This window comes from Lactuca serriola, chromosome 9 (genome assembly GCF_051521515.1).
Source record: "Lactuca serriola cultivar US96UC23 chromosome 9, Lser_US96UC23_V15, whole genome shotgun sequence".
In the NCBI taxonomy this organism is placed as follows: Eukaryota; Viridiplantae; Streptophyta; class Magnoliopsida; order Asterales; family Asteraceae; genus Lactuca; species Lactuca serriola.
Window position 1 is genome coordinate 57,406,345 of NC_136416.1, and position 19,696 is coordinate 57,426,040.

Below are 19,696 nucleotides of genomic sequence, written 5' to 3' on the forward strand. Positions count from 1 at the left end.
CTTTCAAGTTTTTGTTACACTTCTTGACAAATGAGTTCAATGAGAGAAGACAGAACAATTATGAGAAGTATGTACTTTGAAAAAGTAAGTTTAGTTTAACTAACATAATTAGCATATTCTTGTAAATTTGGTCTTCAATATGGTTGGTACATTTCAGGGTTTTGTGAATACTCATACACTCATGGCTCTCAAGTGTTTGTATTTTAATGGAGTATGTGTGAGTATGAGCATGAGTTGATAAAGGATTTGTGTGAAATGTGAAATCTTTTACACTACTACTACAGTAGTATAACTTATATATATACTGATGAAGATAAACAATAATAACTAGTAGTGTTGTACAACAAACCGACTGTAATGTATAAAGCCATATATATAATTCTTGACACGCGGGGGTTGGGTGGGGCCCACGAAACAAAACACTGGTTTGGTTGTTTCTGTATGGCTTATACCCACATTTCTTGTGCTTCTTCTTTTTTGTTATTCCAGCAGAACAGAGACAGGTTGGGTGTTATGGGCCCACATTAATTTGGAGAAAACGAGGTAAATCTGAGTAGAGTAGTTAATCGGTCTGTGGAAACAGAAAACTAAATCCAGAATTCTCACGGATTAGATTTGGAGGCTCCACATCCTGGATCTCTATCTGCTCCATTGACTTTGATATATCATCAACCGAAAATGGAATGCTGCCATATATATAATATTAATAACCCCACCCCATAAGTAATAAGTAATTACTAAAAAAAAACCTTCTTAAATGCCCTTTCTAACCTGGAATCATCATCCAACAAGAAAGAATTACTGATTGCATTGTTTTCTTCAGTCATCATCACCCTCATGCTTGATATAACCTAATCAACAACACACAGATACATATGTTTCTTTAATTTCTTAATGGAAAAAAAAAAGACATGAAATGAAATGAGGTATTTACTTCTGTGGACACACTATGTGTGCCGTATTTATCATCCCAATACATGGTACTAATCCGGTACAACTGTTGTACACTAAGAACCTGTACACCACAGATTCATGTAAAAAAAGAAAAAAAAAAAAAAAAGTAAATTAAGAAAATGTCATTCTTAGGATAACTCACAGGACAGAGACCACGACTTATTTCCTCGAGGGTTTTCTTTGGCTTTTGATGAATAACCTAGATTCAATTATATTTGCGAAAGCAAAACAAATTAAATCCTGAAAACCCAGAAATAAAATGTTATTCTTTTGAGAGAAAATTATAATATAATCTAGTACCAAAAACCCAATAGCCTGCCGTATATGTTTCAACTCCTCCCATGCTGAACCTGCATACTGCACTTGTTTTTGTTTAACAAAAAGTAATTTTTTCTTTTTTTAAAAAAAATAACACAAGACTCAAAAATAGCTACCTCATCAGTCGCATAATAACACCAGTTTTTTAATTCAGCAAGTCCTGCTTTCACGTATTCACCGTTGCTGAATGAACAGCATTCACGTCTCAAAAGAAGACTGCAGAGTGGAAAAATAAAAAGAACAATCATAATCTTGAATAAAATTGCAATATTGTTAGTGATTGTGATTCAAGTTAAGTATACCGACCTGTTAAACAGTTGAACATTGATGAATGAAAATATTTGTGTGAAAATTTTGCGTACCAAAAATGGTGGTACCTGTAGGAATGGAATCAAGTGAACTTACTATTACATATCAATTTTTCATGTTATAATTTGAACTCTATTCTATTTGTCGATGATATATATATATATATATATATATATATATATATATATATATATATATATATATATATATATATATATATATATATATATATATATATAGGAAAACAAGAAAAGAATAAATAAGAAAATTTGACTAACATGATTTGTTTTTAACGTGTTCAAGAATTCCCCGAGGCTCTTGACAATCCCTTGCCAATGAGCAATCAAAGCTTGTTGAGCTGCGCTATTAACAGACCGTGATGCTCCCCCCTTCACTAAGCTTGCTCTCGAAGTTCTTGGTGCCTTTTAATTTTTTTTTTAAAAATAAATAAATAAATAAATAATTAAGAATATGAATAGTGGTGTGATTGATAAGGGATTACTTGAATACACAAGCCCAAGAGTGGAGATATTTCTTTCTTTAGGTTATCACGAATCATTCCATATATTTTTTCAACATAGGCTGTAAGTTGCTGTTTAAATAACAAGGCTGGATATTTGGCTTCCACTTGGCTTACGGCTTCTAGTGCACTTAACCCTCCATTCATAAACGAAAGGTTCACTCCTTGAGGAGCTCCACGGAAACTCTAACAATACATTTTACCATTTTATAAAATAATTAAAATTGATAAAATATCAAACTTCCAGAAAAATCCAATAATACACTTACAGTCCTCCCAAAAAGCGTTGCGGATGTTCGACGACGTTGTGGGCCCAGTCCAGTTGCTGAACCACTTGCTTTAAGAGTGCGTTGAAGTAGAAGCAAAAGAGTCGAGGCATTCGATAACCAATACGCCAATATATCATTATTATCCTGTGCTTTCTTTTAACACACAGAAAATAAAAACAAAACTTAGAAACCCAAAAAATAAAAAAATTAAAAATAAAAAATCCTAGTTGGAACCAACCTCGATTGCATGACCAATGGTCTGGATGATGCGATCAAAAACACATGTTCTTTCAACTTCAAAAGATCTCCACTGAAGAAGACATTTGTATATAATACAAGCTGCAATTGGTCTGTTCCCTGCAAATCCTATGTGTTTTCCAATGCATTTGATGAGTAGCTCTTGATTTTCCAACTGTTTTTCGTTCAGTGATTTTTGTGGTTTATCATCCAGTTCTGATAGATCCCTTGTGTTCATCGACACACTATGCAGATCCTAATAAATAATATATTCTTAAAATCAAAGAAATAAAGCGTTACATATTTGAGAACAAGAGCTGTGTTTAAGAGAAACAATACAAGAGGCGGCTTTGTATCTGCAAATAAATGTCCGCTGTCTGATCTCTGCAAAAATTGTAAATTGGACTTGTTGCTATTATTATTATAATAATCATTATTATTACTATTACTATTCAATAATATTAAATAATACCTGAAGGATAGATTTATTACGTAAGAGGAACTTATTAGGTGCCATTGCCACAGCTTGTTGGCGGAAAACTTTACTCTCTGATTCCAAATTCTGGAGCTTATCTTCCAGCCTAATGGAGAAGTTAGAATATGATGCGGAAATTTACCGAATTGCCCTTGAAAATCACAAAGCCTAACCTGGTCATGGAATCCTGTAGCTGTTGTACTTTATTATCTGAATCTTCCAACTTCTTGCGTCTTTCTTCACTACACTCTTGAGATTCACCTAACTTCTTCTCTAAATCAGCAGAGTGTTTCTTTTCCGACTCCAACAACGCCTGCAAGGGCAAAAAGGTCAATATTCATTTCATGATTGTAAAATGAAGATCAAGTAAGTTCATTACCTTTAACTCGTTGATCTCTGTGGTCATGGATTCAATCTTTTTAGTATCTTGAACAAGTACTTCTTTTTCTTGAATGACAGGTGGCGCCTCTTCTACAGCTTTCCTGGCTGCCTCCTCTTTCTCCTTGACTAAATTTGCATTTGCTTCATCAAGTTTTTTTTGTAAAGCTTCCACAGCATTTTGAAATTTTTGAGCCTCACTTGCTTTTGCTTCTTCCAAGTCAGTCTGAAAATATGTCCTCAAGTTTAGACCCCTTTAAACATATTTTAACGATTTGGCAATTGTTTGCCACATAAGCAAAAAGTTGAAAAAAAAAATTCAAAATGGATTTAAATTTCCAGTTTATAGTAGAAACTCATAAGTACATTGTCATTATGGATAAAAACTTTTAGTACATTGCTTACAAAGTATGTTGCTATTTCCCTCAAATTGGCTTTTAAGATATAAAATACATTACCCTTAAACGTTTTTCCAACTGTATGCGCCACGTCAGCTCCTCCAATTGTTTTTCAAGCTTATCTTTTGCTTCTTTAAGTGCACCTGTTTCCCGTGCAGCCTGGAACAATATTAAATTAAAAAAAAAAAAAAAAAAAAAATATATATATATATATATATATATATATATATATATATATATATATATTAAGTCATGAAACAATAATTTTAAAAATTTTAAAATAAAAATTGTAACTGACCATTTTAAGCTTTCGTAACTCTCTCCTTGCAATTCTTCCCCTCCATCTACACTGTGTAACTATAGCTCCCCTTTTTAGCTTTTTATAATATTTAGAATCTCTATAACAACGCCATCGAGTCTGCAAAAAAAATATAATAATTTAAAATCTTGTAATATATATATATATATATATATATATATATATATATATATATATATATATATATATATATATATAAGGATACAAAATGATAGATAAAGTTATAAAAGTAACCTGAATTTTAATTGCAGCTTTAGTTCGTTTCTTAAATATGAACTCCTTACGAGCCTTTTGTCCACGTATGACAGTTTGCACTTCAAGCACAGCCACACGGAGCTTACTGTAGGCCACACGCGCACGATACTTTCTCAAGTGCTTTTGGATTGTTATTGCAGCTCTTATCCTTCTTAACTCATCAAAACGTTTGCAAGCCAATCTACCTAAAAGTCATTGAAGTTATTTCAATAGTTTTCTTAGTAATAGGAGAATGAGATCAAAATTTACGATTCTAGAGGCTCACTTCTACAAAAAGATTGTATAACCACTGAAGATTTCCGAATTTCTATAAATTGTTTATGAGCAATATGTGTTCGTATTCTTCTTTGAATAATTTGTGCTGCACTACTCAGGACTTCTGTTCTTCTTGCATCTAGTTCAGCCATCTGTCCAGCTCTTAGAAACACCTTTGTTTTTCCAATCTGTATTATAACTTATAAGTATATATATACATGGATTGGATATATATGTATATATGTATGTTTACATACCTGAAAGCCTTTGATTCCCTTCTTTTCTAGAATCTTCCCACATGCAGTTTTTTCATCGAAGCTGGATGAGGGAATCAAGGAAATGTTTTTAAAAGATGTGGAATTAAACAAATGGAAGATAAATGATAGTAATAAATCTAGGGTTACATTTGAGGGTGAAGAAAAGTTCTACCATCCTGTTAAGGCTTCAGGGCAAAGAAGTCCAAATCTGTTTACAAATTCAAAGAAAGCACGGCGTGTAGGGTAACCAGCACAGCTGATTCTGATTGCCTCTAAAACACCCTGAACAGTTTAGAATAGAATAAGAAAGATAGTTACATACAAGTGTAGAAAGAGAGGGTAAAATGGGAAATTCAAATAATTATAGTCTACTCACGCCACACCGCAATTGTTGCAAGATGTTGGAGTTCTCAAATATCGCAGGTTTCAGTTGATTATTTGGTTTTACACATCTAATATAATGAGGTTCTGTAGCATTTAGTGTCTCCATTAGTTGTTGCAATTGATACTGCATCAATTAAGAAAATGAATATTAACATCAGTCTCTTTAAGTACATTGTATATAATGGTAAAAAAGGGTACCTATTTCCTGTAATTTACCCTGATTAAAAAAAAAAATACCTTAAAACGAGAACCAATTGAAGAGAATTTAGAAGATTTAGGTGACTCTTCACAAACTGGAGGGAAAAGACCAGCTACAAAGGCACATCTAGAAGAACCCAATAAGTCTTGATGTTCAGGGACAACATAGTCTTTATTTTTGTCAAGAAATTGATTGGATTGGTATTGGACCTGAAATTTATAAAATAACAGAGGTACAATTAACAAAAAAACATAGAATTTAACATTATTTAGAAGCAAAATGTTGACTAAAACATGTATATACCTCTCCAGCATAATGTGCAATTGTGAAATCTGTACGTGACAACTTGGGTTTCACAAATCGTTTGTGATTTTTGAATGTATGATAAAGCTTGTTTGAAAATGTTTCATGTGTTGACTTTGGGAACATACTAAAATAGAAACAAAAATATGTAATCAGTTATATGAAATTTTAGTTAGCATATGTGAAAGCAAATTTATTTTACCAAGCTTCATCCAGGAGAGCAATGATTCCACCAGGTTTCTGTGATATAAAATTATAAATTCAGAAAATTATGTAGTTGACAAAACATATATCAGCTTGTATGTGTGTGTGTGTGTGTGTATATATATATATATATATACCTTTTCAATAAGATCTAAAACATCTTGGTTATCTACAAACTCAATGTAGCTCCAATTAATAGCTTCTTTTGTATATTCCTCTTGCTCCATTTTAAACACATGCTGAAATTCAAAAGGAGACTCTTCAGAAAATTTCTTAATAGCATATCAAAATAATGATAATCAGATTTAGTAATTATATACCTGGTTAAAATGTTGCTGTAATTTCTCATTTGTGAAGTTGATGCAAAATTGCTCAAAGCTGCACGTGTATGATCGACAACATTAAAGATAACAACTGTCAAATAACATCAGGAGTAAATTACAATAATAGTCCCTGTGGTATATTAAAAGTTATGGTTTTCGTCCGGATGTTTCATTTGTTGCACAGGTGGTCCCAAAAGATTAGTTTTGCCGCAAGGTTCGTCCATGTTAAATCCAATGCAAAATGACTATTTTGCCCACATCAAAATCTCTTTTATCTTCTTCAAGTAAACTCCTAAAAAATCCTTAATTTTTTTAATCTTAAACTCTAAACCCGAACCCAAATCCAAAAAAAATAAACTATAACTAAGAAAATCAAGATCAAATCAAAAGAAAACCCATAAATTTACCATTTTTATTCTTTTGATGACTGGGTTTGAACTTTTTATGCAATAAAATAGTTTAAAAAACTGTAAATTTGTGGGGGTTTTTTATTTGGATCTTGATTTTCCTTTAGTTATAGTTTATCTAGGTTTTGGTTGGTTTTTAGAGTTTAAGATCAAGGAGATTGAGGATTTTTTTAGGGTTTGAAAAGAAGAAAATGAAGAGAGTGAAGGAGATATAGTATTTTTTTTCTTTGGACTATACAAAGATTTTTTTATAACCATTAGTAATAGGGACAAGCCTTGCAACAAAACTAATATTTAAGGACCACATGTGCAATAAATGAAACATTTTAATGAAAAGCATAACTTTTGACATACCATAGGGTCTAGAGTTGTAATTTACTCTAACATCTGGCTTTTCAAAGTCAATATGTAGCTATAATTTTGGAATGCATGGAGTATGAAAGTAATCAAAAGATAAAGCTTGGGTGCCACCTGTTGTTCTTGAAGCTTTCAAAACCATAAATATCAAGAACCCCAATTAAACATTTTGATGTACGATCTTGCCCAATTGAAACATTAATTTTTTCCACCAACCTGCAAATTAACAAGTTCATAAAAGAGGTTTTTATTTTAAATAAATTATCATTAAAACAGCTTCATACTTCATACCAATCAAATAATCTTGAATATATTGTTTTAGCCAATCCATCTCTGCTGACTAATGCACTAGTTGGATCAAGACTTCTTTTGATAATTTCTTCAGGAGTAATCATCACTCTTTTACACAATGCATCTTCTAAACCCACATAATCACACCTGAATAAAGCTCATAAATTCACCACAACTCATTCCAAATTACAAAAGGGATAATTGCAAGAAAGAGCAATGTAGGATTCTACAATAAACAAATCAATGAAAGTACATGACTATTTCTTGCATTTAACCCTTTATTAAATTCACAAAGTTTCAAGGATTTGGAAACAGATATACATAAGAAGCTCTGCTGTCATCTTTAGATGAAATTTAGCTCTTTCGTCTTTTAAAACTGAAGAATCGACCTCTTTCCCTTTGGTGAATTCAATATTCCCAAGATGAAGAATAGCAGCAGTAACTCTAAAAATTGCTTCCTGTGAGGATAAGGAAAAGGTACTAATAACTCTTCCATATGTCATTGAATAAAAGGGAAAAATGCATGAAATAGCAACCTACTTTACTCTTTTTACCAATATCAGAAATATAATTTACATTTTAATCATAATAGCAATGTAGTTACATTTATGTACATATAACAGGAACATGCTTACATTCTTTACTAAAAATAGCAATATGTAAAAAGCAAACTACATTATGTTGCTATTCTCTGCAATTTGGCCATGAATAAACAAAATAAAAATTATGAGGGGATATAGTTTCATACCTGCTCTTCTTTACTTATTCCAACAATATCCATGGCTCTCCTTGTTGCAAGATACTCATGGGCATCATTAACATCAACAAGCTCATAGCATTTTGATTGGTTGAGATAGTGAAAAGATTTTGGGCTTCCTAACTGATACCTCTCAATTTCCTAATAACACATAAAAATATAGCCTCAAGTTTATATAAAAAGATAAGTTGCTAACAAATTAATGATAATGTATATTTATATACCTCTTGTGGTGCTGCACATAGAAGGTAAAAACAATGATAGTTGCGTTCAGGATCATTTATTTGGCAAACACGAGATCTTTCTAGAAGATAAGTCCTGATGGCTGCTCCTGATATTCTCCCATGTTTGTCAAATTGGATCTCAACAAATTTTCCAAAACGGCTGGAATATTATTAAATACAAGATAATATTGTTAGATTAGAATCTATGAAATACAAAAAGAATTCTAATTGATCACTTTATGGTAGCTACCAATCATATACTATTGGCTTGAGTAACTTTTAAAAAAAAATGGTCAATGTGCTTTCTCACTTTTACCATGCTCGGTCTAAAATTGAAATGTTTTCCCATTTTGGTCCTTATTTCATGGTTTAATATCCATTTTGGTCCCTACATCTTTCTGATTTTGATCCTTATTTCAAGGTTTCATATCAATTATATTCCTTATTTCAAGTTTTTAAGGGAGGGAAATCGGATACAAAATCTTGAAATGAGGACCAAAGCTGAAAAAGGTTTCAGTTTTGGACTAAACATGGTAAAAATCATAAAGCTTGTGGGCCATTTTTGGAATTTACTCTTTGTAGAGTAAGTTAAATAATGGTCCTTGTACTTTCTGGTTTTAACCTTGATTGGTTCAAACTTGAAATCTTTTTAAATTTTGGTCTTGATTTCAATGTTATGTATTGATTTTGGTCCCTGTGAGTCTGTGACTTTCTTATTTTGAACCCTATTATAAGGTTCCAGGGACCAAAACCAACATGAAACCTTGAAATAAGGACCAAAAGTGAAAAAGTTTCAATTTTGGACTGACCATGGTAAAAATAATAAAGCACATGAACCATTTTTGTAAATTCACTCTAGTTTATATTATTAACAAACAATAAAAACAAAAAACTGAAGCCTAAAGCAAGATGGAAAATGACATAGAAACATCACTTTGTTTCATTACATAACATGAAGCAAATCACCTGGAATTGTTATTTCTAACAGTTTTAGCATTCCCAAATGCTTCAAGAACTGGATTTGACTGCACTCACAATGATGTCATAAGTTTAATCGTGATTATATATATATATATATATATATATATATATATATATATATATATATATATTATATATAATATATGTAAAGTGGCATAAACTAGAGTATAATAATTAAGTATAGAACTATACGTCATGTATCATACTTCGAGGACTTGTTGTTCAACTGTGCGACCTTCTGTAGCTTTCCTTCCTCCCAAATAAGCTAAATACCGCATCAGCATTTTTGTTGTCTCTGTTTTACCTGCTCCACTTTCCCCACTCACCAGAATGGAATTGCTCTTTCCCTCATTGATCATAGCCCTGTATATATTATTCCATTGATTAGAATTAGATATTAGCTTTGATGATGTAACTTATTCAGAAAACAAGAATGACCTGTAAGAGACATCAGCAACTGCAAAAACATGGGGACTCAGTTCTCCAAAAGGTGCTCCTTTGTATTCATCCATCATATGACTATCATACAAATGAGGTAACTTTTGGAACGGATTGATTGCAATTAGAATATTGCCAGTGTAAGTCTGTCACCATTTCAAACATGTAAGAAGGAAACAAAGCAATCTTAGTTAGGTTTTAATTTTCACATGAATAAGGAAACTTACATAAATTTCATTGAGTTCATATCTGCTTCTTATGTTCTGCAAGACTCCTGGCTCATGTAAATAAGATAGTTTTGTCATGTCATCAACACCACCAGCAGGAGCTTCTGTATCCTTTGGATACACTTTTGATAATTTAGCAACAACCTGAAAGAGAAATCATGAAAAAGCACTCATGTTATTAACAAGCAGTCATTAAGAGTGACATTAAAATATAGTTTTTAAAATAAAATGTGAGCTAGAAACCTTTTTTAGGTCAGGAGTCTCGATTTCTGCTTCTTGCCCAGTAATCTTTGTAACCTGCCCATCAATCCATGCTTTGTCTGGGTCTTCAACCCAGACATAAGATCCTACTATGATATTCACTGAAGTGCTCTGTTGTACATAAAGTCATAAACACACTGTAAGTCTATGCAATATTGTTAACAGATATCAATAGTATATCTAAGTAGCCATATGCACATAAGGATGAATTGATTGATTGATGGAAATACAGATGAATGAATGTAGGTATGTGTAAAGGTTTGCCTGTTAAGCTCCATAACAGCATTCGGAAACTATTTTGGTAATATTCATATGAAAATAGCTTAAAGGGATGCTATAACTATAAGATGTAATCGCATCCCATCAACAACTACAACCATATTCTGCATAATCCACATTACTGACTTCAAATGAATTCTAGTAATGTAATGTAATTGTACAAACTGAAACTACAAATCATTAGAATCTTAATTGCATCGTGAAATAGGATATGTATATTTTCCTAAAAAAAACTTCACTATCACCATCAATAAACGTATGATTACAGAAAGTAACATAGAATCAGAATGCAAAATCGTTGTAGTTGATAGAAATAAATTTGAAGAAGGAAAAAAATAAAATTCACCTACCATTTTCAAACTTCAACGAATCCCTAGGATTGATTTGTATAAGATTTTCTTTTCCACGCAGAAAAATCAGAGCTCGCTTCCTTTTGAACCAGCTCTATATAACTTCCAGCATTATTCCATTCCAGTGACAATGATCGATCTGCATTGCAAAAACTTGAATACTTCCCGGTTGATTCACAATAATTTTTTTCAGATTCATCGTCTATTTCTTCTTCTTCTTCTTCTTACATCTTCGTAATTTTCCCTTAATCAATTTCCCCTTTTCCCCCGAATTTTCTCTCTCTGTCTTACCACATTGGTCTCTTCGGTGTCTCCTTGTTTGTGGAAGTGACATCGTTCAATCGCTACCCTGTGAAGTCGCATCTTCTGTCTCTCAAACACAAAATTCTCGCAGATTCGTAGCCACGAAACACGTTTTTCTCTCCAGTTGGAGCGTAGCTCATGGTATCGCAACTTCATCTAAGGTTTGTAGTTTTTTCATCACATCAATGCAACTTTGAAATAAGAGTAAATTATAAATTTAGTCCTTCTGCTTTACTCAAAATCACAAGTTTGGTCCATTATTTAAAATCATCCCAAATTTGTCCTTAAGTCTACGTCTTGTTGTGGATTTGGTCCCTATGATTTACTAAAAATCTCAAATCTAGTACAATTTAAAACTTGCATTTCATTTTGGAAGCGACCGTAAACTTAAGATTGACTCCGAGAAGATGTCAAAATTTAGATCAATCTTACCATTTTGACTAAAGTATAGGGACTAAACTTGAAATTTACTCATCAACTAACAAATGATACATTATAATTTTTGTCTGTCCGACAAGTCTCTTTTATAGATTTTTGGGAGAAGCCAAAAAAACCATTTTGATTGAAGAATTTTCTCTAATAGTTGGGCATGGATTAAGAAGATTGTGTTTTACATTGCGACAATCAAAGTGTGCTTCGCCTTGAAAATGATCTACTGTTTCATTTAATAATGAAAACACATCAAAAAGATATATCATTTTCATCAGAGAGTTGATAAGTGAATGTATACTCAATTTGAAGAAGATCTTTGGTATTAAGAACCCTCCAAACATGTTCACCAAGGCAGTGACGTTAGAGAAGTTGAAGTGATTCATGGCCTCAACTGATCTTCATCATAATTAGATTTAGAGATGCAAGATATAGATGATTTGGCAGACGAAGTTGCTTTGTAATTTAGCACAAAAGTCGGTGATTCTTAACATGTAAAGTCAAACTGCCAAAGAGTTACCGTTTGAGCTCCGTGAAGCGGAATGTATCAAAAAGTCTTTTATACGGATGTCAAAAGTTTGTGAAGACAATATGTTTTAGGAGATAAAAGAATATGGAAGGTAGAAGTGTCTGAAACTCAGTTTGCAGACTAATTACTCACAAAAAATAAGTTTCTTTGAAATGTTTATTATTATATTTCAAAGCTCGTTGGATTTTCGGAACTCTTATTTTTGCAGAACGTGATTTTGCGAAGAATCTTTTGTCAGAAATGCGCATTGGGTTGACTTTGAATCATATGTCATCTAGGTCAATTCCCTTATAAATATCTCATTTATTGTAACCTTGAGTATTATTTAGAGAATGATAGTGAGTGCTAGTAATATGTCATCATTGTACTAATATTCAAATTAATAAAAGAACCTCTCTATCTTGCATGTGGACATAGCTTGATTATTAAGTGAACTGCGTAAATCATTGTATATTGTTTTTGTGTTGTTCTTTGCATTCTATTTTCATGTTTACCTAGTCAGGATATTATTAATCCTAACAAGTTTATGGTATTTTAATGGAGTTTGAGCTCAATCATGTTAAATAGAACACCATGTGATTCATTGAAACTATGATTAAATCAAGTTATTAAAGCCTTATTATGTTTAGAAGTTAAAATTATATCATCATAATTACATATTAGAAGTGAAATCAAATTATATAACTCAACAATGAGGTTTTGAAGCTTGAACTAGAATTTTGGTGATAATTAATCATTTTGATTCATGATTTTAATAGGGTAATGGTGTAAACTAGGTTGTAACTAAATGTTTGAACAAAGCTTTAAACTCTAAAAATCATCCCAAATCATTAGAATTGGAACTAGAAATGTTAAAGACATATTAGATGTACTAAATGATCATTTTTTAGGTTTTTTGAAAGAAAATGGAGTTTGGGTTTTGAAATCATGATCAGGTGCATTCACCTTAGTGTACGAATCAACTTGTGTTGTCCAAATAGGCAAATACTTTGAGAGTTGGGATCACTATCCTTTTACAAGTAGTAAACTTTTTAGTTGTGATTAACGTTATGGATAGTCATGATCGAGGGGATGGATATTGCAAATTGATTGTGTAGTTTCATGTAAGATGGTCACATGTTACCAAAATCTTTAAGTGAAGCCTCTAATGAGATTTGAGTGTCATGCTACTACCTTGTTTATGCTTCAAGCTACCATATTTTCCTTGAGTGTGGAAAGAGAACCTTTTATGAGAGTAGAGGACTTATGTGTTAGGATTTAGATGCACATGCATTGCATCCCTTTTCATATTGTTGTTTTCATATTAATGAGTTATGATAATATTTTGCAAATGTTTATATTTGAAATACTATATTTTGCGAATATAATTGTTACTAAAAAATTTACTATTTTTAAAATTGATTTTAGGTTTCACATAAGTTTGGAATTTACAAGTTTATTACACTCAATAATGTCACTGTGACATCCCCTAATTTCTCGGCCAGAAAAGACCGATTTAATTTATGCTTTTTAAAATAAAATCAGAGAAATCTTTTTAAAAGATGTTGCGGAATTGGTCCCCAAACAAACTATGATAAAAGTTTATCAAAACCCTTCATTAAGAAGGTATATGTTTTCCATATATATATCAAAACCTCGGGATGTCATGTTCCGATACAGATCAAAAGCATAAACAAGACATTATAAGCCTTTCAACAGTTATTTACAACTACTGGCCTATAATCCAAAAATCTCTCGTTGTCCTCCGACTATGCTCGGGGTCCACTACCTGTAACATAAAAAGCTGAGTGGGTCAGGCTTGGGAGCCTGGTGAGCATATAGGGTTTTCAACCCACAATAACAATAAACTTACTAAGTTCATCAATCAACAATAACCCTGATTACCCGTTCCCGTTATCCTCACTTTATGTCCCTAAACACTTGTCACAAGGGACCTAGCCTAAAGAATATCATCGGGATGGACACTACTGCTAAGGGGTTTCCTCAGCCATACATGTCCTAAAGGCAACCATGAGGGGGATGGAGTACAGCGAATGAACACTCTTAGTTCATTAACACCTACAGGTTGCGGACCTGCTAATGTTTCCCACTGGACTGTCTAGAAAGTCCGTGGTCGTCATCCAAACTCCGCTAGATGACTGGATCTCAAAACACATCGAGGCCTCTCATCAATTTTATTTTATCACACATCACAATCTACCCATGTTCTACCCAACATATTTGTAGATAAAAATACTTATACAGTTTAAAACTTGTATAAAACATCAACACAACAATCACCTCAAATAAATAATTAATATATTTACACATAGCACGTATTATAAGGTAAATACTTCATATCTATGTGTAAAATGAAAGTGACTATACACTCACATGATTTGATGATAATCGGGCAGCAATTCGTTTCCTAAAACGATCGTTTCTAATAAAACCGGGAGTTTTATTGAGAAACCGGGCTCTGCAAAAGTCGGGCTTCGAAACCAAAAAGATAAATTTTCCGGGCTTCTCGGGCACTTCGTGGGGTATTCCGGGCTTTACAATTGATACCGGGGCTTTGCGGGATGTTAAGATGAAGAAAATATGGAGAGAGGGGCTAAAAATGGCTAAATTCCAAAAGTAACCGGAAACCCTCGCAGGTACCCTTCTATTTATAGGGTTCGAAGTTTGATCCAACGGCTGAGAAGTCTCCTGATCCGACGGCTAAGAGGCTTCGCAGGGGGGGGGGGGTCTCGCACATGGCTCGCATGGCTCGCACATGCGAGGGCTCGCTGTCGGCTTCTAAGTGGACCGCGGCTTGCTGGCGCACCTGCGAGGCTCGGAGCTAGGCTATGCGAGGCTCGGACACACGCGGCAGCTGGGCGAAGCTTCGGCTGGGGAGCTGGCTGCTTCGGATTGGGCCTCCTCCTCGGTCGAATCAGAAGAGGACACGTGGCTCGCATGACTCAGCAGCCTCGGTGACTCAGCAGCCTAATGACTCAGCAGCCAGGTGACTCAGCAGGACACGTGTCACTTTCTAAGCGAGGGTGACGTGGCAATTGTGACTATGCAAAATTTCTCGGTTTTCGCGCCAAAACTTCTAAAATCCATAACTTTCGCATACGAGCTCCGTTTTTGACGTTCTTTATATGCACGCGTAGCTAAAATTACGATCTACAACTTTTGTTTAGACTTCGTCGGCTAATTTTGACTTTAAATTTTATATTATTATTTTTAACAGACCGGGACAGGAAATCCGTTAAAAATTCATAACTTCTTCATCCGACGTCCGTTTTCGTCAGACTTTTTACCGTTGTGCTCCTAATGACGAGACCTTCAATTCTCATTTAGGTTGTGTCGGCTAAAAACCGCTCGATCTAAAATTCGAGTTTTTAGCTGTCTACTGCTACGCTGAAACTTCGAAAAATCATAACTTCCTCATACGAAGTCAGATTTGGGCGTTCTTTTTATCGAACTTCTCGGTTTAACGAATACTACGACTTTCGTTTAGATTACTAAGGCTAAAAAGTAGTTTATAAAAAACTCACTTTTTACGACATTCAGCACCGTGCCGGTTTTGTCGCGAAACTTCGACAGGTCATAACTTCTTCGTTATAACTCGGATTTTGGTATTCTTTATATCCCCGAAATCCTTGTTTCGACCACTACAACTTTATGTAAAGATATCGGGATTATCTCACACTTTAATTTTGACGCTTATTTTTAATCTTAATTAATTAAGCCTTAATAATTAAGCCTAAAACACATAATTAACATAATATTCACATAATTCTTTTTCATTTCTTCAAAATGAGTTACAAAGGTTAACCTAGACTATCAACTCAATATAAATGCCTAGGCTAGAAACACGAGTGTTACAGTCACCCACCCATGGGCTCTGCCCCTTGGACCCCGCCAGGGGTTGCCGCCCCTTGGACCTCCCTACGAGGGGCGTTGCCCCCGACCCCCATTCATTAAGGGGCTTTTTCCCTAAATAACAGTCTACTTTGAATCTTGAACAAACTTAATATAACGCCCGTGTTTTTCTCTAGGCATTTATAAGATGATGTAATAGTTAGGATCAACAATTGTAACATATTTGTTGTATTATATGTGTAATTATTTGTAGTATATATGCTTATGGCGATATAATAAAATCAGAATAAAACGGGCGTTGTAAAAAGTAAATTTTTGTTAGGTTACTTTTTGGCCTTAGTTATCAAAACAAAATTCATAGTAGTCGTTAAACCGAGTGCGTGCATATAGAGAACGTCTAAATCTGACTTCATTAGAGAAATATATTATTTTTCTAAGATTTAGCATAGTAGTATACAACTCAGAAATCAAATTTTAAATCGGTCGATTTTTAGCTGAAATGATCTAAACATGAATTGAAGGTATCGTTAATAGGAGTTCAACGATATAAAAACATTCAAAAATGGATGTAGGCACTACTATAAAACAACCCTTTAATGACATGCAAACAATGACACACGCAGATTTACGATACGCATTTCTTGTGTGTCCTAAAACTAATGTGAGTTTTCCAAATTTTAAAGGATAGAGGACACACATTTGTGTGTGCCCTAAAATTAGTGTCCAACAAAAAAAACACGGAGGGCACCTATTTTAAATAGGTGTCGTGTGGAGATGTCGCTTTATAATTTTTCAAACTCGCGTTCTTAGCCTATAACAAAATTGCTCGTTCTTAATCCTGTAACAAAATCATGACCAGAGCTAGGTCTTTCTTCAAAAACTTGTTGCCACTCATAATCTTATAGCTATCAAGATTCTCAAGTCCTCACGGTGACTGCTCTGCAATGTGATCGTCGACCTCTGACCACCTTAACTCTTCAGCCGACAATCTTAGTCGCACCTCTCCTCGTCGGAGACTATGATGATTTGTGTTTATGCGTGTGATTTGGATATTTCCTGAGACCTAAGAACCCCCCTCCTTCGCAGGACACTCACAAACATCTCAATAATCCAAAAAAAACTATTTTAATCCTTGTAAGTTTTCATTGCTATCTCTTTTCTCTTCTCCCATGTATTTTAGTTCTTTAGGGTTTTTTTTTTCTAAGAATGAATTTCCACAATCAGTCAAATCGATGGTTAGGGTTCTTTATAGAGTTTGTGGGAAGCTTATTTCTTTGTGTGTCTACTATTATCATTATTATCTTACCTAGTAACGTCATTCAACCATGTACATTCTCACCTATATGAGTTGAACAAAGAGGGCATTGGATTGTCACTCTCATATGGATTTTCACTTAATGGTCTACTATTTTGGTCTTTATACATGAGTTGCTTCATTGAAAACAGAATGGTTTCAGTTGAAAGGATAAATCAATTCACCAACATACCATCAGAAGCAGAATGGATGAAGAAAGATGGCCCACCTCCTCCAAATTGGCCTACTTATGGCAATTTGGAGCTCAGATACTTGCTTTTAGGTAACCAACATATTTTATCATCAAGATTCAACATTTCTGATTCATATTTGTTAACTTGAACTTGAATGTTTGCTTTTAGACAGGTTAGATATCTCCCAAACATGCCTTCCGTGCTCAAAGGGATTACTTAGATTCAAGGGGGCAAAAATATTGGTGTTGTTGGTAGAACATGTGGCAGTGGGAAATCAACTTTGATCCAAGTTCTGATTAGGCTCCATATGGAGGAAGTATCATCATTGATGTTCATTGATTTTTTGACGTACAAGGGAGATTTGAAAGAATCAATGAGGTGAATGAACATCCAGTATGGTTTTAAGTAGAAACAAGGAGTCCTTAATAGCAATGTAGTATCGGGTGGCAAACCAATGACACGAAGGATTTTGTTTGACATGATATGTGAAACAAGGAGTCCTTAATAGCAATGTAGTATCGGGTTATATAGTTAGGGAAAACCCCTTAATTACAATGTACTATCAAATCCCCTTAATATCAATTATGTATTATAGCTTTATGATAACTTGTTTGACATGATGTTGTTGGTTGAAACTGATTGTTTGCTATATATTTGTTTCCATATTTTTGTATTATGCGTAAATGAGTATCGTAAATGCATGTCATAAATGCATATTATAAATGGCTGCTGAAGTTTATAACACACAAATGGGTGGCATCCTCATTTATGACATGGACTTTAATGAAACACATGGTGTGACGTAAACATGCATCGTAAGGTTACGACACGCACATGTGTGTCGTCTTCCTTTATGACAGGGCCTTCATTGACACACATTGCATGTCGTAAATGCGTGTCTGAATTTTATGACATGCAAAAGCGTGTCGTCTTCCTTTATGACATGGATTTCCTTGACACGCATTTGTGTGTCATCTATGGCTTTTACGACACGCAATTTGTGTCATCAAAGGGTATTTTTGTAGTAGTGAGGATGAGATAGTTATGCATTTTATACGGGCTTTAACAGTCTAAGCATGTGTAAAATAAATGAAGTCAAAATAAGTCGACAGAGTCTAAATGAAAGTTGTAGATCTCGTCGAGAGTTTTTCGTGGATATAAAGAATGTCAAAAACGGAGCTCGTATGAAGAAGTTATGCAATTTTGAAATTCTAAAAATTGGCGCATGTGCCACGTGTCAGCACACCTGAGGAGCCACATTGACCATGTGTACGACATGCATGGCCCTTGCGCGGTGCGCATCCCGAGATTCAACCTATAAATAGCTTCTCAATGCTCATACCTTCCCACACAAATTTAATTCTCTCTCTCTCTCTCTCCCTCTCTCAATGCTCATACCTTCCCACACAAATTTAATTCTCTCTCCCTTTCTCTCTCCGTCTCTCTCCCTCTCTCTCGCTCGCTATCGCTCTCTACTTTTGTCTGAATTTTTCCATAGTATTTAAGGTATTTTGGCAAGTTCTGAGGTCCCTAGGAGCCCGACATCTAGTAGTTATTAGCCCGGAGTTCCACTTGTGCAATTTCCAAACTTTTGTCTAAGGAATCCTTGTAAGTTAAATTACACTCTATTTTATTTTAGTGTAATTTATATTTAAATTCATAGTCGTTATGAATTTATAAATAAGAACTATCAGTAATTTGAAGATATAATACTGATTGATCTACTTACATAAAAGGTGTTTAGAATGGTCATGTTGGCTCATTTGTTGGATTTCAGAAAGGTTATATGTTGAAATGGTCATGCCTCCCAACTGTCCTACTTGGTTGATCCTTATTTGATAGAACTGCCGATATTCATTAGAATGATTGATAGGTCTAGACTATTTTCAGACATGTAGAATATTAGACTAAGGGGTCGTTTGATAGTTGTTAACCGGGTTAGAGCTAACTGAGTTAAAAGCTGACTGAGTTAGAAGTTCTGACTGAGTTAACTTCTGACTGAAACTTGATGTTAGATTTTGCATCTGACTGATTGTGCAAAATGACTATACTACCTTCAAACAACATTTTTTATAATAATTCCTTTATGATTAACCATTTAATTTATAACTTTGTCATGTAATTTACAAAGTGATGTAATTTATAACCACTCTTCAAAAAAAAGTT

At 33.9% G+C, this 19,696-nt stretch overlaps 1 protein-coding gene across 2 annotated transcripts; it reads right to left on the bottom strand.

Annotated features, from left to right (window-relative positions):
• Positions 1 to 245: 245 nt before the first annotated feature.
• LOC145074350 (myosin-11-like) lies at positions 246 to 11,383 on the bottom strand. 2 transcript variants are annotated; one of them, XM_079020741.1, is made up of 38 exons: positions 10,930 to 11,383; positions 10,283 to 10,411; positions 10,040 to 10,183; positions 9,813 to 9,958; positions 9,581 to 9,737; positions 9,360 to 9,418; positions 8,394 to 8,553; positions 8,161 to 8,310; positions 7,734 to 7,870; positions 7,413 to 7,559; positions 7,236 to 7,337; positions 6,355 to 6,412; positions 6,172 to 6,273; positions 6,033 to 6,070; positions 5,831 to 5,957; positions 5,566 to 5,736; positions 5,321 to 5,452; positions 5,117 to 5,226; positions 4,945 to 5,005; positions 4,698 to 4,875; positions 4,412 to 4,617; positions 4,157 to 4,276; positions 3,919 to 4,017; positions 3,462 to 3,686; positions 3,256 to 3,395; positions 3,080 to 3,188; positions 2,947 to 2,991; positions 2,609 to 2,863; positions 2,371 to 2,523; positions 2,084 to 2,287; positions 1,860 to 2,003; positions 1,579 to 1,649; positions 1,389 to 1,488; positions 1,255 to 1,311; positions 1,097 to 1,153; positions 935 to 1,015; positions 772 to 851; positions 246 to 686 (listed from the first exon to the last, which is right to left on the bottom strand). In XM_079020741.1, exons 1-38 carry the CDS (start codon positions 10,930 to 10,932, stop codon positions 563 to 565), a joined length of 4,581 nt encoding a protein of 1,526 aa, XP_078876867.1. In that variant the 5' UTR covers positions 10,933 to 11,383; the 3' UTR covers positions 246 to 562. The 2 variants fall into 2 exon arrangements, with proteins under 2 accessions (XP_078876867.1, XP_078876868.1); XM_079020742.1 differs by lacking the exons at positions 9,813 to 9,958; positions 10,040 to 10,183; positions 10,283 to 10,411; positions 10,930 to 11,383 and having other exon boundaries at positions 9,567 to 9,707.
• Positions 11,384 to 19,696: the final 8,313 nt, after the last annotated feature.

Bases quoted from the DNA above. Each gene is read 5' to 3' on its own strand.
- LOC145074350 (XM_079020741.1), bottom strand. The intron at 9,419-9,580 runs GTATGATACATG...TTGTGAGTGCAG, and splicing joins TTGAACAACAAGTCCTCGAA to TCAAATCCAGTTCTTGAAGC. The intron at 7,871-8,160 runs GTATGAAACTAT...TTATCCTCACAG, and splicing joins GAATAAGTAAAGAAGAGCAG to GAAGCAATTTTTAGAGTTAC.